Here is an 18176-nt window from a genome sequence, read left to right as displayed (position 1 = left end):
CGCCATTGCCATCGCCTCCGGCGCTAGTGTCGCGACGCCGATAGCGAGAAGCGGAGGGTCTTGCCGTCAGTGAAAAGAACTCTGAAGCATAAGAATCCGGCCAGTGTCGCAATCCGAATTGCAGCTGGATCGCAGCCTGCTTGAAGCAGAAGCGGAGGTCCAACCATCACAAGACCGGCCAATGTAGCAATCCAAATTGCAGCTGGATCACAGCCCGATCCGAATTGCAGCTGGATCGCAGCCCGCTGGAAGCAGAAGCGGAGGTCCAAGCATCAGAAGACCGGCCAGAACCAGTTTTCCATGATTTTCGTCTCCACAAGGAGGGAGATCCCAAGTTTACTTTTCCCGGCAAGAAAAACTACCGAGGTCCTTCTGTTTCAGGAACATGTACAAACTCAGGTGGAGCCACAAGAGGAGCCAGACAGACAGGAGGAACCGAGAAGCCCAGATGGAGGACAGGATGGAGGGATATGAGGAACCGATACTCCCAGATGGAGGACAGGATGAACTAACAAGAGGAGCCCAGATGGCGGACGAGGGCTCTTCGCGAGGAGGAATCTAGAGGCCGGGGAGTTCGTGTGTGTCTACCGGGGAAGTCGTTGCTGAAAAACGATTATGAAAAAAGAGATCAGCAGGGAACAATCCGTACTGTTTCACTAATGGCCATAAACTGTTTGTTGATGCAAGTGACCCACTCAATAGTAGAAAGGCTCGTTATATGAAAGACAACAACGTGGATCCGAATGTAGTTGTGAAGCGGGTCATTTACAATGCCATCAGCCGTATTGCCTTCAAAACTAACAAAGATGTGCCAAAAGACCAGGAGCTCTGCTACGATTACGGGTACACGTTAGTGCCATGGAGAGTGGCGCAATTTCCTGGCATCGAGATGCCAACTCCATTGCCATCGCCTGCACCAGCGCCTCCGGCGCTAGTGTCGCGATTCGGATAGCGAGAAGCGGAGGGTCTTGCCATCGGTGAAAAGAACTCTGAAGCATAAGAATCCGGCCAGTGTTGCAATCCGAACTGCAGCTGGATCGCAGCCCGCTCGAAGCAGAAGCGGAGGTCCAACCATCACAAGACCGGCCAATGTAGCGATCCGAATTTCAGCTGGATCACAGTCCGATCCGAATTGCAGCTGGATCGCAGCCCGCTTGAAGCAGAAGCAAAGGTCCAAGCATCAGAAGACCGGCCAGTGTCGCTATCCAAATTGTCAGCAGCGGAGGGTCGTGCCATCAGTGAAACAGAATTGGAAGCATCAGAAGACCGGCCAGAACCAGTTTTCGATTATTTTCGTCTCCATAAGGAGGGAGCTCCCAAGTTTACTTTTCCCCGGCAAGAAAAACTACCGAGGTCCTTCTGTTTCAGGAACATTTACAGACACAGGTTGAGCCACAAGAGGAGCCAGACAGACCGGAGGAACCAGACAGACAGGAGGAACCGAGAAGCCCAGATGGAGGACAGGAGGGAGAGACATGAGAAACCGATACTCCCAGATGGAGGACAGGATGAAGTAACAAGAGGAGCCCAGATAGCGGACGAGGGCTCTTCGCGAGGAGGAATCTAGAGGCCGGGGAGTTCGTGTGTGTCTACCGGGGAAGTCGTTGCCGAAAAACGATTACGAAAAAATGAGATCAGCAGGGAAGAATCCGTACTGTTTCACTGATGGCCATAACCTGTTTCTTGATGCAAGTGACCCACTCAATAGTAGAAAGGCTCGTTATATGAAAGACAACGACGTGGATCCGAATGTAGTTGTGAAGCGGATCATTTACAATGCCATCAGCCGTATTGCCTTCAAAACTATCAAAGATGTTCCAAAAGACCAGGAGCTCTGCTACGATTACGGGTACACGTAAGTGCCATGGAGAATGGCGCAATTTCCTGGCATCGAGATGCCAACTCCATTGCCATCGCCTGCACCAGCGCCTCCGGCGCTAGTGACGCGACCCGGATAGCGGAGGGTCTTGCCATCAGTGAAAAGAACTCTGAAGCATAAGAATCCAGCCAGTGTTGCAATCCGAATTGCAGCTGGATCGCAGCCCGCTCGAAGCAGAAGCGGAGGTCCAACCATCACAAGACCGGCAAATGTAGCGATCCGAATTTCAGCTGGATCACAGCCCGATCCGAATTGCAGCTGGATCGCAGCCCGCTTGAAGCAGAAGCGACGGTCCAAGCATCAGAAGACCGGCCAGTATCGCTATCTAAACTGCCAGCAGCGGAGGGTCTTACCATCAGTGAAACAGAATTGGAAGCATCAGAAGACCGGCCAGAACCAGTTTTCGATTATTTTCGTCTCCATAAGGAGGGAGCTCCCAAGTTTAGTTTTCCCCGGCAAGAAAAACAGGTCCTTCTGTTTCAGGAACATCGATACACTGAGGTGGAGCCACAAGAGGAGCCAGACAGACAGGACAAAACCAGACAGACAGGAGGAACCGAGACAGGAGAAACATGCAGGAGCAACCGAGTTCGGACCGTTGCCCCATATTTGTTTTGCGCTTTTCCAATGGAACTTTGCAAGGATATGGTGGGACACCAGATTGAGGACAGTGCGGCGATGGGATGGTGTCACCCAAATGTACCAAGGGAACAAAGTGCAGACTTTCGTCCAGAGCAAGGAATGCTTAGTGTGGTGCAACAAAAAGTACTTCATTGAAGCATATCGAGGAAGCACATCATTATGCACCTATTCCCGACAAGTCTTTCCTCGTATACACGTGGGAGGAAGGTCAATACCAAAAGCTAAAAGATAACGCCGAGAATATGATGTGACATCCGGAAGCGACTCCTCTAGACGACCATTCCCAAGCCAACATCGACGGAATTAAGAAATCGACGCCCCAATCAATGGAAGCAAAGGCGATCGCCATCAAGCAGCGCTGATTCTAATGAGAGCTTGAGGGAGTATCGAAGTAACTTACCGAAATCAGGGCGGACAACCAACCAGCGGAAAACAAAAATAACTTTGCGAGGAAAGCTTGAAGTGGCGCGCATCCCTCATGCGGCACTTTACAAAAACACATTCTGTGACGGATAAGAAAATCGTGAACTTATAACAAAAGTGTCACCTCATGAAAATCTACGGCGTGACAAAAAGTTCCGGCATAAATATTGCGTCAAAAAGAAGGTAGAAAATAAGTTTGGAAAGCACGAGCCTGAGTGGGTTACCATTCGGGGGCTGAAAATTCTCCCAGACCCCATCCTGGCTTTGGCCGAGAAACTAGATGCCGGCAAAATAGAAAGCCACTATTTGACTTGGAAGAACGAAAATTTCGTGCCATTGCTGGAGGAATTCAGCAAGCTACGAGAGAAGGAAATTGACGCAGGAGAGTCGTCCTACTCGAAGAAAACGATCAACAACTAGATGCGCAAAATCAAAGAAGCCATCATAATGACGAAAGGAGGGGTGCATTCCTATCCAGATGTTCGAGCGTCTACATCTGTAATGAATACCCTCAAAGATCTGAAGACATTCATTCAGTTCTTCCTGAAGCCAAAATTAGGCAGCAAATGAAAAAGTTGACTATGATAGGTTTATCAGCCAGACTGAATAGCTCTCACAGCGAGAGTACAGAAGGTTGAGTGCAAGAAGGAAACTGAAGCTAACTGCAGATGGAGAACACATTCCCAATTGGCAGAAAAAATGCTTAAAACAGACAGAAGAAAGATTTAAATTTCTTAAGAAAATTTTAAATATTTTCGAAAAAATTTAAATTGATGCCAACAATTTCTTATACAATTATAAATTAAATTTTAAGTTTTATTTTTTTTGACAACTATTGTTAACTGACAACTATTGTTAAGCAAGTTGTAGCTGACAATCATTGTTAAAACAAGCTATTAAAACGATATGAAAATGAACCAAGCTCGAAATTTTGTTATCAAACAAAATAGGTAAAATTTGTATTTCGCTGGGAAATTTGATAAATCCCACTTTAGAAACTAAAATTCGATCAGGTTTTTTGCTCCTTTTACTCTTTCACTATTTGATAGATGAGTTTGCCTTCCTTTTAACGAAAAAAAATGAACTGAACTTGAAGAGAAATCAAAAGTCAAACCCTGAAAAAGTAAAATTGAGCCATCAAATTTTAGGATTTTTCTTAAAAAAACCAAAAAATTGCGACTTATATAAGAGTCCGAACTACGTTCATCGACTCCTAATAAACCAAATCTATGTTAGTGAACTTCCAACCAATATACAAAAAAAATTGAAATGGAAAGAATATGTAAAAGGCCGATATGCCCAATATATATCTGTTATTGACAAATTCACAGAGTTTAGCAAATGAGTCATGAGATAGTTGAAGGTCAAGTTCTTAGAGTTTAAAAAAGTTAACACCAAAGCGAAGCTTCACTTTTCAAACAGAAGCGACAAACGCCAAAAAAAGTAAAACGCAAAAAAGAAAAAAGGAGAATAAAATAAAAAATTAAACAAGGATAGCTGGTTGAGGTGTGTGCAGCACAAAGTCCGGATTACTTTCATACCTCTACCGGAGTCGACCTCGAGATGCACAGTCTAATGTCTTTACGACTGTTCCACCGACCCTTGATATCTTCAAACACTAGAGACCAATAAAACTAAAACACGTCCTATTATATTGATATGCTATGCAGCAAAACTGCTATCAAAAAGGAGCGCTGATTTATGTGAGTTCGGTTCTGGATTTAAGTGTACTCGTATAATAACACTACGCTTGCAAGCTCACCTTTGTCAATTATGGTAAAAAGCCTAGTTCTCGATTACAAGAAATGGGAACTAGACTTATAAGACACGGGAACAATACAAAGGGAACTGTTACTTATAACACTAGCTCCCACAAAGGTTTCAACTAAAGATTTGCTCTCTCTACACTCGCGGTATAGTCTAAAAATCTGATACCTCATTTTTCGTACTCGACATCAGGGAAAGTTAATTGCCTTTACACTGATACATCACCCGGCACCATCAGACCAATTTGTTGGGTGTGAAAAAAAATCGGATCCATAGTTCCTTCTCACTAATTTGTAACAACAATTTATTTCACATCATTTCAATTCAGATCTATTTTATTTCTAATGAGCAAAACTTTGCAAACTGTTCGTTAAATAAACGACAAATAATATCTTTCTGCAGACTGGTTTTAACAGTGACATTGAAAGTTGTATCAAATGATAATAAGTCAGAAGCTACAAAGAAACAAGAACACAAAACTTCACAGGTAAATCGGAACAGCTTTTTACTTGGAGTAACGTCTAATTCCTCAATTTGATATTTGGCCACAAAAGATTGAAACAATTTATCAAAATCCACAAGACAATCAGAAACTTGGATGTCAAAGGTTGTTCTTAGCAATTGCAATATTGATACATTTTGCATTTTGATTTCAGGTGCAGATTTTAAGTTGGACAAATCCTCGCAATTCAAATAAATTTTCCCGACAACTACGCTCTTGAATGATTCGTTTTCAATCGAAGAAATACAAGTAACAATTACAAAAAATTCGTACGAAATAAGATCTTCTAAATTCTTCAAAGCAAACGATATCAAAGCGAATCCATTTTCAGAATCAGTTTGGAACTTAACTTTGAAGCAATCAGAAATCTTATTTTTAGAATTTGAGCTCGGCACAAGATTTAACCACGCATACGAACTTTTCAAATCTTCCGCTAATTTTTCCGAAAAGTTTGCGAGTCTCAAAACACAAACAATGTTTTCTTCGTTTCCAAATGCTTCCATTTCAAGAACATTTGTCGTGTCACATTTTAAAAAATTTCCCCATTGACTGTTTTCGTGGAACTTCAAACACGCGGATTGAATATAAGAAACAATAGAGAGATTCTTTATGCGAAGATTTTGCAAAAGTATCTGTAAATTTTCTGCTCGGTTTATTATCGTTTTGCTCACAAGTTTTTGAGAGGACAAATTTTCATCATTTCTTTCACTGATAGGTTTGAAATAAAATTCGAACTTGGTTTGCCGAGTTCCGTCAACTAACGTCAATTCTCCCGTTTTACGCACAGTCAAAACCTGTAGATAAAATCTTTGAAAATAGTTTCCGACAAAAAAGTTCTGAACATTTTCAATAACTAAATCAATTTTCAATGTCTCCAAATTAAGCCAGTACAGGTTACCGTTATAGTCCAGAAAACACAGAAAATCAACATTTGCTGAAGGTAGGAAACTGAATTTCGTAATGTTTAAATCTCCGATTACAAGATTACTGCTTTCTAGGCAAACTCCTTTGCTGTTTAACTTGATAGCCCGTCCATTTTTGGTAAGTACCAGCATAGTGCATATGATTGTTTTCAAATCTGAAGTAAAGTTTTTGCAAGTCAGTGAACAAAATGGGAAGAAAACACCTGCGATATGTCCGGCAAATTCCGTCCCAATTGCAATTTTGGGATCAAAATTAACTATTTCGATATTTTTAATGCCAAAAATTTTAACAAAATCATTACTTTGCTTCAAAATTAGTAATTGTCTCCCATGAACAATTGGTAATACTTTTTCTTCATCGTCGTTTATAGGTAACTTCAGTAACTTAGCCGTTTCGTTTTCGAAATCCAACAACAAAACTTTATTTCTTCCTGGAATTATCGCTACTTTTCCGTTCACTGTAATATGAGAACCGAGCGATGCATTTGAACTTGAACTAATTCTTATTGATCCCGTTAAATTAAGTTCAACTTGCCCGCTATTTGTAAAATCATCAACGAGAAACATCGAAAGTTCTCGCCACTGATTTTGAGAGGCGGTGGATTCCACAACTAACACTATCCTCATACAGTCATCGCTCCATAAAGTTAATCCGAAAAATCTAACTTTAAATTTCGTTTCTTCTGACATAAATTTCGCAGGAATTGAATCCATATTTAATTTTCTGGCAGAGTTTGTAGATTCGAGAGGTGATAATAATTGCCTGAATGGGACATCATTTTGACATCTCAACGTGCAACCATTACCACTTGCATAAAACATCTCTGAAAGTTTATTATTGATCAGATGACCATTCGAAACGAGCCAATTTATTCATATTTTCATGAAGTGAATGCTCACTTTTTGCTGTCTCCGGTTCGCATACACGAGCTCATATTCAATGCTGTTAAGCAAAAATCAATACACGAGGAAACAAGACGAATCTCCTGCAAATTTCATTATAAAGATAAGGCGTTATTCAGTAATCAACATACGAGGAAACAAATTTAATCTCTTATAAAAAACTATTCAACGTCAAGATATCTCAACCAAGTTTTTGAGCGCAGCTTCCAGGACATTATTCTGCAGAACACTGTTGATAACATTTTTCCACTGAAACATTTACTCAAGGTCATTCACTTTCTGTTTCTTAAATTTCAAACATTTTCTATGCTAGAATTGGTGATTTCATGACCGTAAAATGATAACTCGACTTACAGTGACGAAATAAAAAGTCTTAATGCAATATCTGAAGCACTTACAGGATTTTTATCTAACTGATCATTCAAACAACAGCAATCAGTCGAGGTCTTCAATTCTATATTTGGTTCTAGCCGCTTGCAATTCGGATTCGTTTCCAGGTTGCGTTTAAGAAACTCAATGAAATCCTTATAGACTATAGCATCTTCTTCTTGTAATGTCTTTGGATCCAAATTTTTCTTGGATTTTGACAAAAAGTTAAGTTCAATTTCCTCTTGTTCATTACTAGCAAAGGATTCAATTTCAGACGAGTGGATTAGGTTGCTTTCTTCGCTGCCAAGGGTAAATTTGCGTAGCAGAAGTTTTGTCAGAGCTTCTTTCTGCTGATCAATCTAAACAATCAGTTTGAACAAATTAAGAACTAAAGCCCTCATGAATAATTTTAAGCCTCATTTATTGTTGCAGATTTTTCTTATAACGAAATCCAAATCAAAAGTAACAGCACAGAGAATCTTTGTGCTCCATTTTCCTTATTACTCACGGAGCTTGCCTTGATTGTAAAAAAAATTTGAAAACGAGATCCAAAGAACGACAGTGTCTAGAGAACAGGAAACACAAACAAAATCGCGACAAAAACACTGTAAATCTAATTTTATGTCAGTAAGAGACAGTGATTTATGAATCCCAAATGACCTTGTCAGATGGTAGGGGACACCACAGATTGACATTGACGGCAGTTTCGATACACTCCACGAAATGCCACCAATGTTTGGGCACATACAACACATCGCCCTCTCTCATATCCACAACTATCATCTTCAGTCCCTTAGAGGAAGGAAAACACTTGCCACAAGGCCTCCGCACATCCACCTGAAGAAAAGGAACAATAAAAATAGAGAAAACAGGACAAGCACAGCCTTTCCATTAAAGCTTTTCCATCGTCATTATATCGTTGTATAAAGCTATAAATTTCACAATCAAAAACCTAAGGAAAAGTCAACAAGCAGTTGTAAAAGAGTCATGAACGGAAGGAAATAGAAGAAAAAATACGGATCAATTGAACAAACTCTAACACCCTCATTAACGAGAGAACAATTTTTATCTTTGCGATCATTGCCTCGAACAAAGCAAGTTACCAGGGAGCATGTTTATCTCATTTTTTTCGATTCGTAACTAAATACCAAAATTTATTCCATTCGGGGCCTTAAAACTGAACGTAAATGCACTCCTGTTTTGCTCTTTCTACTTTTTATACCAAAAAGAACCCCACTGAATATGCATCTAATTGGGTCATTTTTTGAACCACAATGTTTTGAGGCTCGAACACGCCCCACACTTTTTACACCTCACCCCTCCTGAAACTTCCGAAAGCATAAAAACCTATTTTGCTCTTCAAAAGACAAAATATGAGATTTCATGAAGTTTTACCAGAAAAATTATTTAGTTTCATTCGAATCCCAGACCTTATGATTGCACACGCTTTACCACTAGACCAAGTGGATTTGTCCTATAGCAAGGGTAATATCTTACAGATTTGAAAGGAGGTTGTTCAGGAGGAAAAAGTCTAGTTCCCGATTACAAGTCATTTGGTCTCGCAAGAGCAAAAATCCAATTTATAAACAAATAAGTAATTCAGGTATTTTCGCGCTGTCTTTTTTTCGTGGCGAGCAACTAACTTAAATTGACCTATAAAAATTTCACATACAAACCGCCAAAAAAAAATTGAGCGTGGCTTTTTCTTGAAACAAACCATCACGTCCTATATAAATGACTTCACGGCTTCACTACGTTCACTAACACACAAAAGTGAACTCGTATTACTAAGTAAAGTCAAGTATGGAACATATTAAATGAGCTTTTGTGTATTTAATAATTATAATTGTAGTTCCTGCGAATCGCAGAGGAGCTATCAGTAGGCCTTAACAGTCCTGTCGAGGATAGTCCATTTGTATTTAAGGTTAACAAGCCGAAAAAGGCGGAAGCTCCAGCAAAATGATAAAAAGCAGTATAGACGAACCTGACTATATACGGTAGTTTCCTCGAATGGCAACCTGGTTGGTGTGAGCTCATGGCCAGGATAGAATAATTTCCACCGTTTGTGTCCCTTGAGCTGAACCACTACATTGAAGCCATAAGTGTCAAAGTGACATGGGGTATGAGCACCAGCAGTTCCCAGCCAGAAGGCGGCGTCTTTCTAAATAATCAACAGTTTCATTTTATAATTTGCATGAACAAGTTCAAACGTAGAGATGAACATTATACATCCCCAATCTCGCAAGACATGTTTAAGGTAAAAAAAAACTTTTTTAAGATTCCATGGACTTTGCTGTCTTCGAAACTTTAATCGATGCCCTACCAAAAGCTACAAAAGATGAAACCCCTGGAAAAAAATCATACAATCAACAGATGATCTCAAATCTAACTTTCCGATCTAAGATTTGCCGAATTACCAGAAAATTATTTGTTACGCAATCACAACTTCCGAGAAACCAAAAAAAATCAGCCATATTTACACAACAGTTACGAACGTCTGCCCAAGTATGTCTGTTGGTTGACGAAGCACAGATTTTAGAATAATAAGTTGGTCACTCTGTTAGTACAACGAACTAACTAGCTATAAAAATTTGAAATATTTAAAGTTGCTTCGATAGGTATAATTGGTTCGCAAGAAGTTTAAACTATTCTTTCGCAAGGAGTTGAAATAGCCTTTTCAAATATTGAAACTGTGAAATAAATTAGGTTGTTTTGAATCTACTCGCAATATAAAACTAGTTTTCCTTTGAAGCAATCAATTCAATTTGTTTTGATAGCTCTTATTGGTTCGCAAAATGTGTTTGGAAGCAAACAATTCGAGCAATAAACTTTTGAACCAATTCAGTTTCCTTTGACAGACTAAATCGATTCGTTGAAGGTTAAAACAAGCTATTCTGTCATGAGACTAAAGCATTTTGTTTCAATGGATTAAACAAGTGGAAATTTGCTTCATTTTTGGAAGCAAGAGACTAGAGCATCAGAATCTGATTTTTAGTTGATAGCTTGAACTGATTTGCCTTTCAGTAAATGAAACTTTGACATATGGCTTTTTTAATGGCCTGAATTAATTCGCAATTAGTTGGCTTGTTCCGGGCTATTCAAGAGATTAAAAAATGAACCATTTTACTGTATTTTGATACAAAAATTGATTAAATTAAAAGTCAACTACTTAAATGCGTTTGACACATATCTCGCCATATTCAAGCTTGTTAACCGTAATATTTTCAAATGTTCAAGCAAGAGTTGATATCGGTAAAATTAAAATATCTTCGAAGTTTTGACTACTTCTGAACATGTTAAGCAGGATTGATCCGGTCCTATTAAATAAGCATGTATCAGAAGCAAGCTTATCGGAGCCGGAGTAGGGTAGTTGTATCATCAAAACAAACAATATATTTTTCAAGAATTGTTTATCTTATGATCTATTTTTCTGTTATTCCATTTGCCTGAATGGCCTGATGTATCCCAAAGAAAAAATGTCTGAGGCAAGCTATCACAGAATGAACTGAGCCAATTCCAGTTATATATTAGATTGTATTAGTTCGCAAAACGTGGAAAAAAAAACTCCCTGCAAGATTTCAACCAGTACATTGTAAAGAGTACTGGTAAAGAACCAATCATTGGATAAATTATGCTTCAGCGTTGACTGGAAAATGAACAACAGTTATGTTGTCTATGTCCATCCTAGTTTAATTTCTAAAGCAAACGTATATCAATATGCCTAATTTATTGCTTGAGACGCTGAAAAGTAGAAATGGTATTCTTTTTTCACGTCTTCGAAAAAGAAAACACTTACCAATTTCCCTGTTCAGCTCGAGAGCTCGTAAAAAAACAAAGAATCCTTCTTGAATGACCTGCAAGGTGTTTATTTAAGTTAAGCTAAGCAAAGCGAGCTGAAATGGTTAGAAAGAAGAAACATGATGAAAGTGTAATCAGAAGTAAATAGAGTAATGAGATATCATTTAGGTCCGCGATATAAAGGAACAAAGCAAACATAAGACAATCACATTCAAAATGGACTTAAAACTTGGATCAACATTCTGATGGAATGTGTTTCATTTAGTGATAATATGGTATTAAATAAGCACATCTTAATTAAATATATATATGGAAAAGTGCAATCATTCTCTCATTATTAAATTCAACAAATAACTGAAAAAAACTCATATACTCGGAGAAACTCCCAAAAGGGCCAAGATCTTATGATTGTTGACAGTCATACGCCTTCAAATGCAGTATAAAGCAAACAAACACTCGCGCTGCAGCAACTGCATCACATGTGACCGCATTAGAATTTGAATTTAGCTGAAGGATAGTCAAAAACTCAAATAAGTACGCTCAGAAAATCAACAATTAGCTCAGCAAATGTGGGAGAAAACCATACATTAATTCAATCTGGTAAACAGTTAGATCGTCACATCTTTTTTACACTTGCTACAAGACAAAAGAGCTACCTAACTGTCTTACCGTCCCGTTCGGAAATAACACGACCTCTGAACAGAAGTAACCAAACAACATTCGAGCCATTTTGCCACCGATGACCGCCATTTCGATATACCGGATCGTTTTGAGCAGTTTTGTCTTCCCAACAGCGAAAAACAAGGTATGGAAAGCATACTGATTTGAGACAATAGTGCGAACCTCACTCTGCTCACACTACAACCGAACCTGGCTTGTAGGCATCACTTTCAAAAATTGACCTTTTCAATTTCATAGCTCCACGCAATAAACAACCAGATTGACATGCATTATTCATCTTGCATCACTAAACGTTTATCAACCTATAACAGATTTCCAACTGCTTTTTAATCCCTCATTGGTGACAATAATCCGGAAAAAACTTTGGATCGCTTTCAAAATTGCGGCCTTAAATGCAGTTCCGTCACCTTACCATATGGTATTAAAGAAAGTTACTATCAGATCCGAATACGCTTTTCCTTTTGTCGAAGTTCTCTCTAGGATAAACAAAAAGTCTTAAACTATCTACCCGTAACCGCAATCGAAAAAAGAACTTATAAGTTAGAACTTTTGAAATAATTCTAGCAGACTATCATAAAAATATCTTGAGCAAAAAAAAACATTACAAACGTCTTCAAGATAAAGTCTATTCAGGTATTTAAAAAAGCACTCTAAACTGGATAGTGAAATTATATTCGGAAAGATGGAAGATAACGTTCAATATCTAGCCAGCAATATGGGGCAATGATAAAAAAACCCTAACTCTACGAATAACTGCTCACAGCGCAAAAAACATCAGTGGCGGGGCAACTAAGCCGACAAACTATAGGAGTCCGACTGTTCAATTTTTCCGGGAAAACATTCAATTTCATACAATGATAAAAACAAGGTCCAATCGGGACTCAAAACCCAGACCATTGGGGTTCAAAGGCAGCCGTATTACCTCCAGACAAAGTGGGAAGATGCCTGGAAAATGCTATGGTTCAAAAATGAAGAAAAATAACTTTATTAATTTGTAAGAAAAAAAGTTGTTTACTGAGAAAAACGAAGTCAAGTTCCCGATTACAAGACACTTGCTCTCGCAATTTTTATCAAGCAGAATCCTTGACATTTGTCAATTGATACAGTTTTGATTTTCTCCTTAGTCAGATACTTTTTGACCCTGGAGAGCATATTCTCTTCTTTCTGTGTTATGATCTCTTCATTTTACCAAAGGGCGAGGGAAGTAACATCATCCCATTTTTCCCTCTCAACGCCTTTTGATTCATCGTTATTGTTTTATCTAGGAACAAATTCGTTTCATAGAAAACGGATACATCGTGTTTAGCTTGATGCATCAAGACTGATGTCCCGTAACAATTTCAATGGACATTGACTTTTTCTAATTTCGCATGTTCATGTCTTAAAATTATTCACGTTACGGACAAAAAGAGGTGCTGAGTTCTTTATTTTCTATAGACAGATAATGTTGGCACTAGGAAAATTTTAAATGCAAACTTCAAATATACCAACAAAAAGAACAAATAAAAATATATAGAAACGTCTTTAACATATGTTGAGTAAAATGCCCGTAAACTAAATGAAACAAAGACTTCTAACTCACGATTGTAGTGCGGCTCAACGTACATAATTTGCAGCTTCAGGAAGATTCAATTTGTACCAATCCAAAAGATCTGTGATATCCTTGGTAAAGACGGACTCAGCGTTTTTATAATCTATATAAAACCACTCATGAAGACATATTTTAGAATGAAATCTTCGTAAGAATTCGGTTTTGGTAACTGAAGCAACAGTTGATACTTCAGATTCCTTTTGAGAAAAGATTGACTGCTTCTGACCAGTTCTTATGGTCATTGGAAACTTCAGTTCACTGAGAAAATTTTCCACATCCCAGGTTAAAATTTCTGGCCATAACTCATTGAGAACTTTTTCAAAATGAAATGGTTGATTCGGGAAGCCCATGATTGACATAAGCCAACCTGAAATGAACTTACTTAAGCAACTAAAAAAGAAGACGAACACTTCAATAAAAGTCCCATACGATAGAGGCGAAGCCAAGCTTCGCACCATTTGCGATACAACAAAATCATAAAAACTAGCGTGTAACGCACCTCCGGTGCTTCGAATTTTTCACAACTCATGAAAAACCGCATATATTGGAAAACAGATCTACAGGCTTTTATAGTACTCTGACAGCACCCAATTTCCGTCAAACCTCGAAAAGTACAAATATTTGAGTAGTCATTTATGGAGGCCAGATTTACAACTCCTGAGTGTACCCTGGCAGCACCCATTTACAGGTTGGGATATTTAAATTTAGTGAACTTTTCCAAATCTAAGTTAGCTGAAAACTTTTTAAAAAATCATAGCTGAAAACTTTTAAAAACCTCACATCTCGAAAACTGCAAGTATTTGAACAGTTATAATTGGAAGTAAGATTCGCAACCCCTGAGAATACCCTGACATCATCCAACTACAGGGTACGGAATTTCAATTTTTGAAAAAGTTAACCAAATTTTTTTAAAAAATTTTGAAAATCACAAAAAACGTCCTATTTCGGAAACTACAAGGATTTGAGCAGTCACAATTGGAGGTGAGCCAACCCCCTGAGAGTAATCTCATAGCCCCCATTTACAGAGCTGGGAATTTCAAATTTTGAAGAAAAAAAATTGTTAAGTTTTCTGACTTATTTTTAAAAATCACAAAAAACGTCAAATCATGAAAACTACAAGGATTTGAGCAATCAAATTTAGAATCAAGATTCGCAACCCCTGAGAGTACCCTGACATCATCCAACTACAGGGTACGGAATTTCAATTTTTGAAAAAGTTAACCAAATTTTTTTAAAAAATTTTGAAAATCACAAAAAACGTCCTATTTCGGAAACTACAAGGATTTGAGCAGTCACAATTGGAGGTGAGCCAACCCCCTGAGAGTAATCTCATAGCCCCCATTTACAGAGCTGGGAATTTCAAATTTTGAAGAAAAAAAATTGTTAAGTTTTCTGACTTATTTTTAAAAATCACAAAAAACGTCAAATCATGAAAACTACAAGGATTTGAGCAATCAAATTTAGAATCAAGATTCGCAACTTCTGAGAGTACCCTGATATCATCCAACTACAGGGTAAGGAATTTCAAATTTTAAAAACAAAAAACTATTTAAATTATCTGAAAACTTTTAGAAAAAATCACAAAAAAGTCCTATCTCGGAAACTACAAGGATTTGAGCAGTCATAATTGGAGGCAAGGTTCGCAACCCTCTGAGACTACTCTCATGGGCCCCAAATACAGGGTTGAGAATTTCAAAACTTGAAGAAAATGTTCCAGTCGGTCATATTTGGAAGTTTGACCTTGAGAAAAACGTTTGGTCTTGATTTTGGGGTGAAACGCAATTTTTCTAAAACTCGAACTTAGCATGTCATACTCAAGTTTCTCGCGACAACTGGAAATATAAGGAAAATAAGATCAGAATATCCGAACTACAATCGCGGTAAAGTAGTCAAAAATAGCAGCGGGAAATTGCTATTCGCAATTTCCCATACTTAATTCGAACGAGAGTAGAGCTGTCTTATTCGTGGCAGGAGACAGAAAATAATCGCGAGTGAAAGGAGAGTAAAACTCAGGTGGACCAGAGTGAATCTTCGGTGGAAAGGTGGACAACCGAAGTCTCCATTGGTCCAGACCAAAAACTTATTTCTTGAGCTAAAACTAATTCATTACAAACTTTTCCAGTTAAACTTAATTATCCATCGATTCTAGAGTTGCTTTATAGTTTAGTTACTCAATTCTAGAGGTTGTGTCGGTATGTGAGTAACAAATTTAATTTTCTTGATTGTGTTTTACATTGTTATTTTGAGTTAGGGAGAGTTTTTAGGTTAATCCATCTGAATTGGAACAAAGGTCCACTGTCTAATAAAAAGTAACTATACATAAGGTTCCGACACTGTTTTTAACGGCGTTCGTGTATTTTGAGTTTTTCGAGATCTAAGTATGGGAACGTTCTTATTTTCTAGATGTGCCAGTCGGTCATATTTGGAAGTTTGACCTTGCGCAATGCGAATAACATGATTTTGGAGTCAAATGGAATTTTTCAAAAGTTCGATATGGACATGTCATGCTCAAGTTTCTCGCGACAACTGAAAATATCAGAAAAACAAGATCATAACGACCGAATTATAATCGCGGGAAAGTGGTCAAATTTAGCAGCGGGAAATTCCTATTCGCAATTTCCGATACTTAATTTGAAGAGAGTAGAGCTGTCTTATTCGCGACAGGAGACAGAAAGTAATCGCGAGCTAAAGAACATCGATATTCAGTTGGACCAGAGTGAGCCTTCAGTTGAAAGGTAGACAATCGAAGTCCCCCAATGGTCCAGACCAAAAACTCAATCCTCAAGCTAGAACCTGTTCGAATAGATTTTTTTGAATCAAACTTTATTCCCTATTTATTCTCAAGTTGCGTATTAATTTAGTTACCTCAAATTCTCGAGTGTGCCGAATTGTGAGTACTCAATTTTGTTTTCTTGAGTGTGTTTTATGATTGTTATCTTGAGGTGAGGAGAGTTTCAGGTTGATCCATCTGAAATGGATCAAAGTTCCACTGTCTAATAAAAAAAAACTGTACGGACTGTTCCCACCCTGTTGTTAACGGCGTTCGCGTATTTCGGGTATTTTGAGACCTAAGTCTGGGGACGTTCTTAATTTCTAGAGTGGGGGGGGGGGGTGTTTTGTCAGTGGCCTTTAAGCTGTAACGGGTTTTTAGTCTCATGTCGCAAGTGAACCGAATTGGCTCCGAGGTTCGAGGTAGAAAAACACAAGAGATAGTGTCCCTGACTCTTGAGCCAATGGTTATAGGGCCTATTTTTCTTTAACCTCATAAGTGATTGAAGTAGGCGACTGTTACATAGTGTTTTTATGGCGCTCCTGGGTGTTTATACATCATGACATCATGACTACGGAGTCGAACCCACTTGACACAGCTCCGGGCTACATGCCCATTCTAGAGTACCGGTGGTACGGCTCAGCGGCAACGTGTAAACCTTCCGGTTGTACCGTGATAGCTTTTTAAGAAAACTCGAGAAAACTTCCTGGTACGCTCTCCGAACGAGCTTTAGCTAACCGAGTAAGGGGGGTAACTAGGGGGACCAAAAAACGAGCAAAAGACAAAAAGCGAAACAAAAAAACGAAAAAAGAATGGAAAAAGGAACAAAAACCATAAAACAAAAAAAAATGACAGTAACTTTGGCACCAGATTAGTTGGATCAAACCTTTATATTAATTAAATAGTATACCCATTTTTTTTAATACGATCGTTTTGATCAATTCAGCATTAAATAGGGTGCCCGAGTGTGGGGCGTTGTTAAGGGTTTTCAGATAGCTTGCAACTTAGCTGGACCACTAGGAGACTTAACTGGAAGAGGTGACCAGTCGAGTAGGAAAGTGGTTCACAGGGAATTAGCTGGACCATTAGGAGACTTGTCTGGAACAAGTGACCAGCCAAGTGGGAAAGTGGTGCTGGTGATCAGGTGCAGGACACGTCAAGGAGACAACCAGCACGGAATCAGAACAACAAGAGAGGACGCGGGTGTTCTCAAGTTGGTCAAACGGTTATCGTTAAAATCCATATTACATTATAGGAGATAAGTGTAAAATTGGATACGCGGAACCCCACTGCTTTGAGGAACGTTTTTACTCAAGCAGAGCCTGGAAACATGTTCTACAGTTTTTTCTCAAGGGGTTTAGCACCCGGCGCTTAAGGTAATTTTCGGCTTAAGAAGGGGACTAAAGAGGGGGGAGGTTAGAAGGGGGGCTGGTTAGGTTAGAGGTTGGCGGTTGTAAATTGTAAAAAGGGGGACACATTAGAGTAACTAATTGATCGACATCGTCGAATTATTTACATTAGAATCTTACACGCGTTGATTATAAGAAGCGGATATCCAAATTTAAGATCGAATTAAGGTAGGTACCTTGGTCGGATTGGGTGGGGGGAACAGAAGTAGACGGTTTTTGTGATACCCCACAAGATTGCTAGCAGGGGGGGGGGGGAAACGCGTGGCAATCAGGTACCAGACGTTTTTTCTATTAAAAGGTTGACATAAGTCACCTTTGATTTTTAGATGGGTTTATCTTTCTGTTTTTATGAATTTTTCCCTGTTTAAAAATTCACGTTTTTGGTAAATAATTTTAATCGGTTTTGAACAAACAGGTGATCACAAGACACCCCCGAACAAGTTGGGTTTCAACTTGCATCAAAATATTGAAAGGGAGATAAACACAGGGGGGTTGGTAATTCTAACTTTTGGCCAGTAA

The 18176-nt window shown here is 38.7% G+C and overlaps 2 protein-coding genes across 4 annotated transcripts in view; one reads left to right on the top strand and one right to left on the bottom strand.

Annotated features, from left to right (window-relative positions):
• The window catches only part of LOC134850944 (centrosomal protein of 164 kDa-like), a 556693-nt gene that overhangs the window by 223211 nt on the left and 315306 nt on the right, over window positions 1-18176 (top strand). The window lies entirely within an intron of this gene.
• On the bottom strand, window positions 5667-13841 carry LOC134851648 (HSPB1-associated protein 1 homolog). Of its 3 annotated transcripts, none has more exons than XR_010164246.1 (5): window positions 13470-13841; window positions 9393-9569; window positions 8069-8245; window positions 7438-7767; window positions 5667-7288 (listed from the first exon to the last, which is right to left on the bottom strand). XR_010164246.1 is itself a non-coding variant. In XM_063867824.1 (5 exons), the coding sequence occupies exons 1-5, from the start codon at window positions 13835-13837 to the stop codon at window positions 7211-7213; spliced, it is 1107 nt and encodes a 368-aa protein (XP_063723894.1). In that variant the 5' UTR covers window positions 13838-13841; the 3' UTR covers window positions 5667-7210. The 3 variants fall into 3 exon arrangements, 1 of the variants encoding a protein (XP_063723894.1); XR_010164247.1 differs by lacking the exon at window positions 13470-13841 and adding an exon at window positions 11205-11363; XM_063867824.1 differs by having other exon boundaries at window positions 13493-13841.

This window comes from Symsagittifera roscoffensis, chromosome 7 (genome assembly GCF_963678635.1).
Source record: "Symsagittifera roscoffensis chromosome 7, txSymRosc1.1, whole genome shotgun sequence".
NCBI lineage: Eukaryota > Metazoa > Xenacoelomorpha > Acoela > Convolutidae > Symsagittifera > Symsagittifera roscoffensis.
Note: the sequence above shows the minus strand (reverse complement) of the source record. Positions and strands in the feature narration are given on the sequence as shown.

Coding starts and splice junctions, on each gene's coding strand:
- LOC134851648 (XM_063867824.1), bottom strand. CDS start 13,837: ATGTCAATCATGGGCTTCCCGAATCAACCATTTCATTTTGAAAAAGTT. Junction 7,768..8,068: donor GTCCCCTACCATCTGACAAG/GTCATTTGGGAT, acceptor CTGATTGTTTAG/ATTGATCAGCAGAAAGAAGC. Junction 7,289..7,437: donor ATCAGTTAGATAAAAATCCT/GTAAGTGCTTCA, acceptor TAAATGTTTCAG/TGGAAAAATGTTATCAACAG.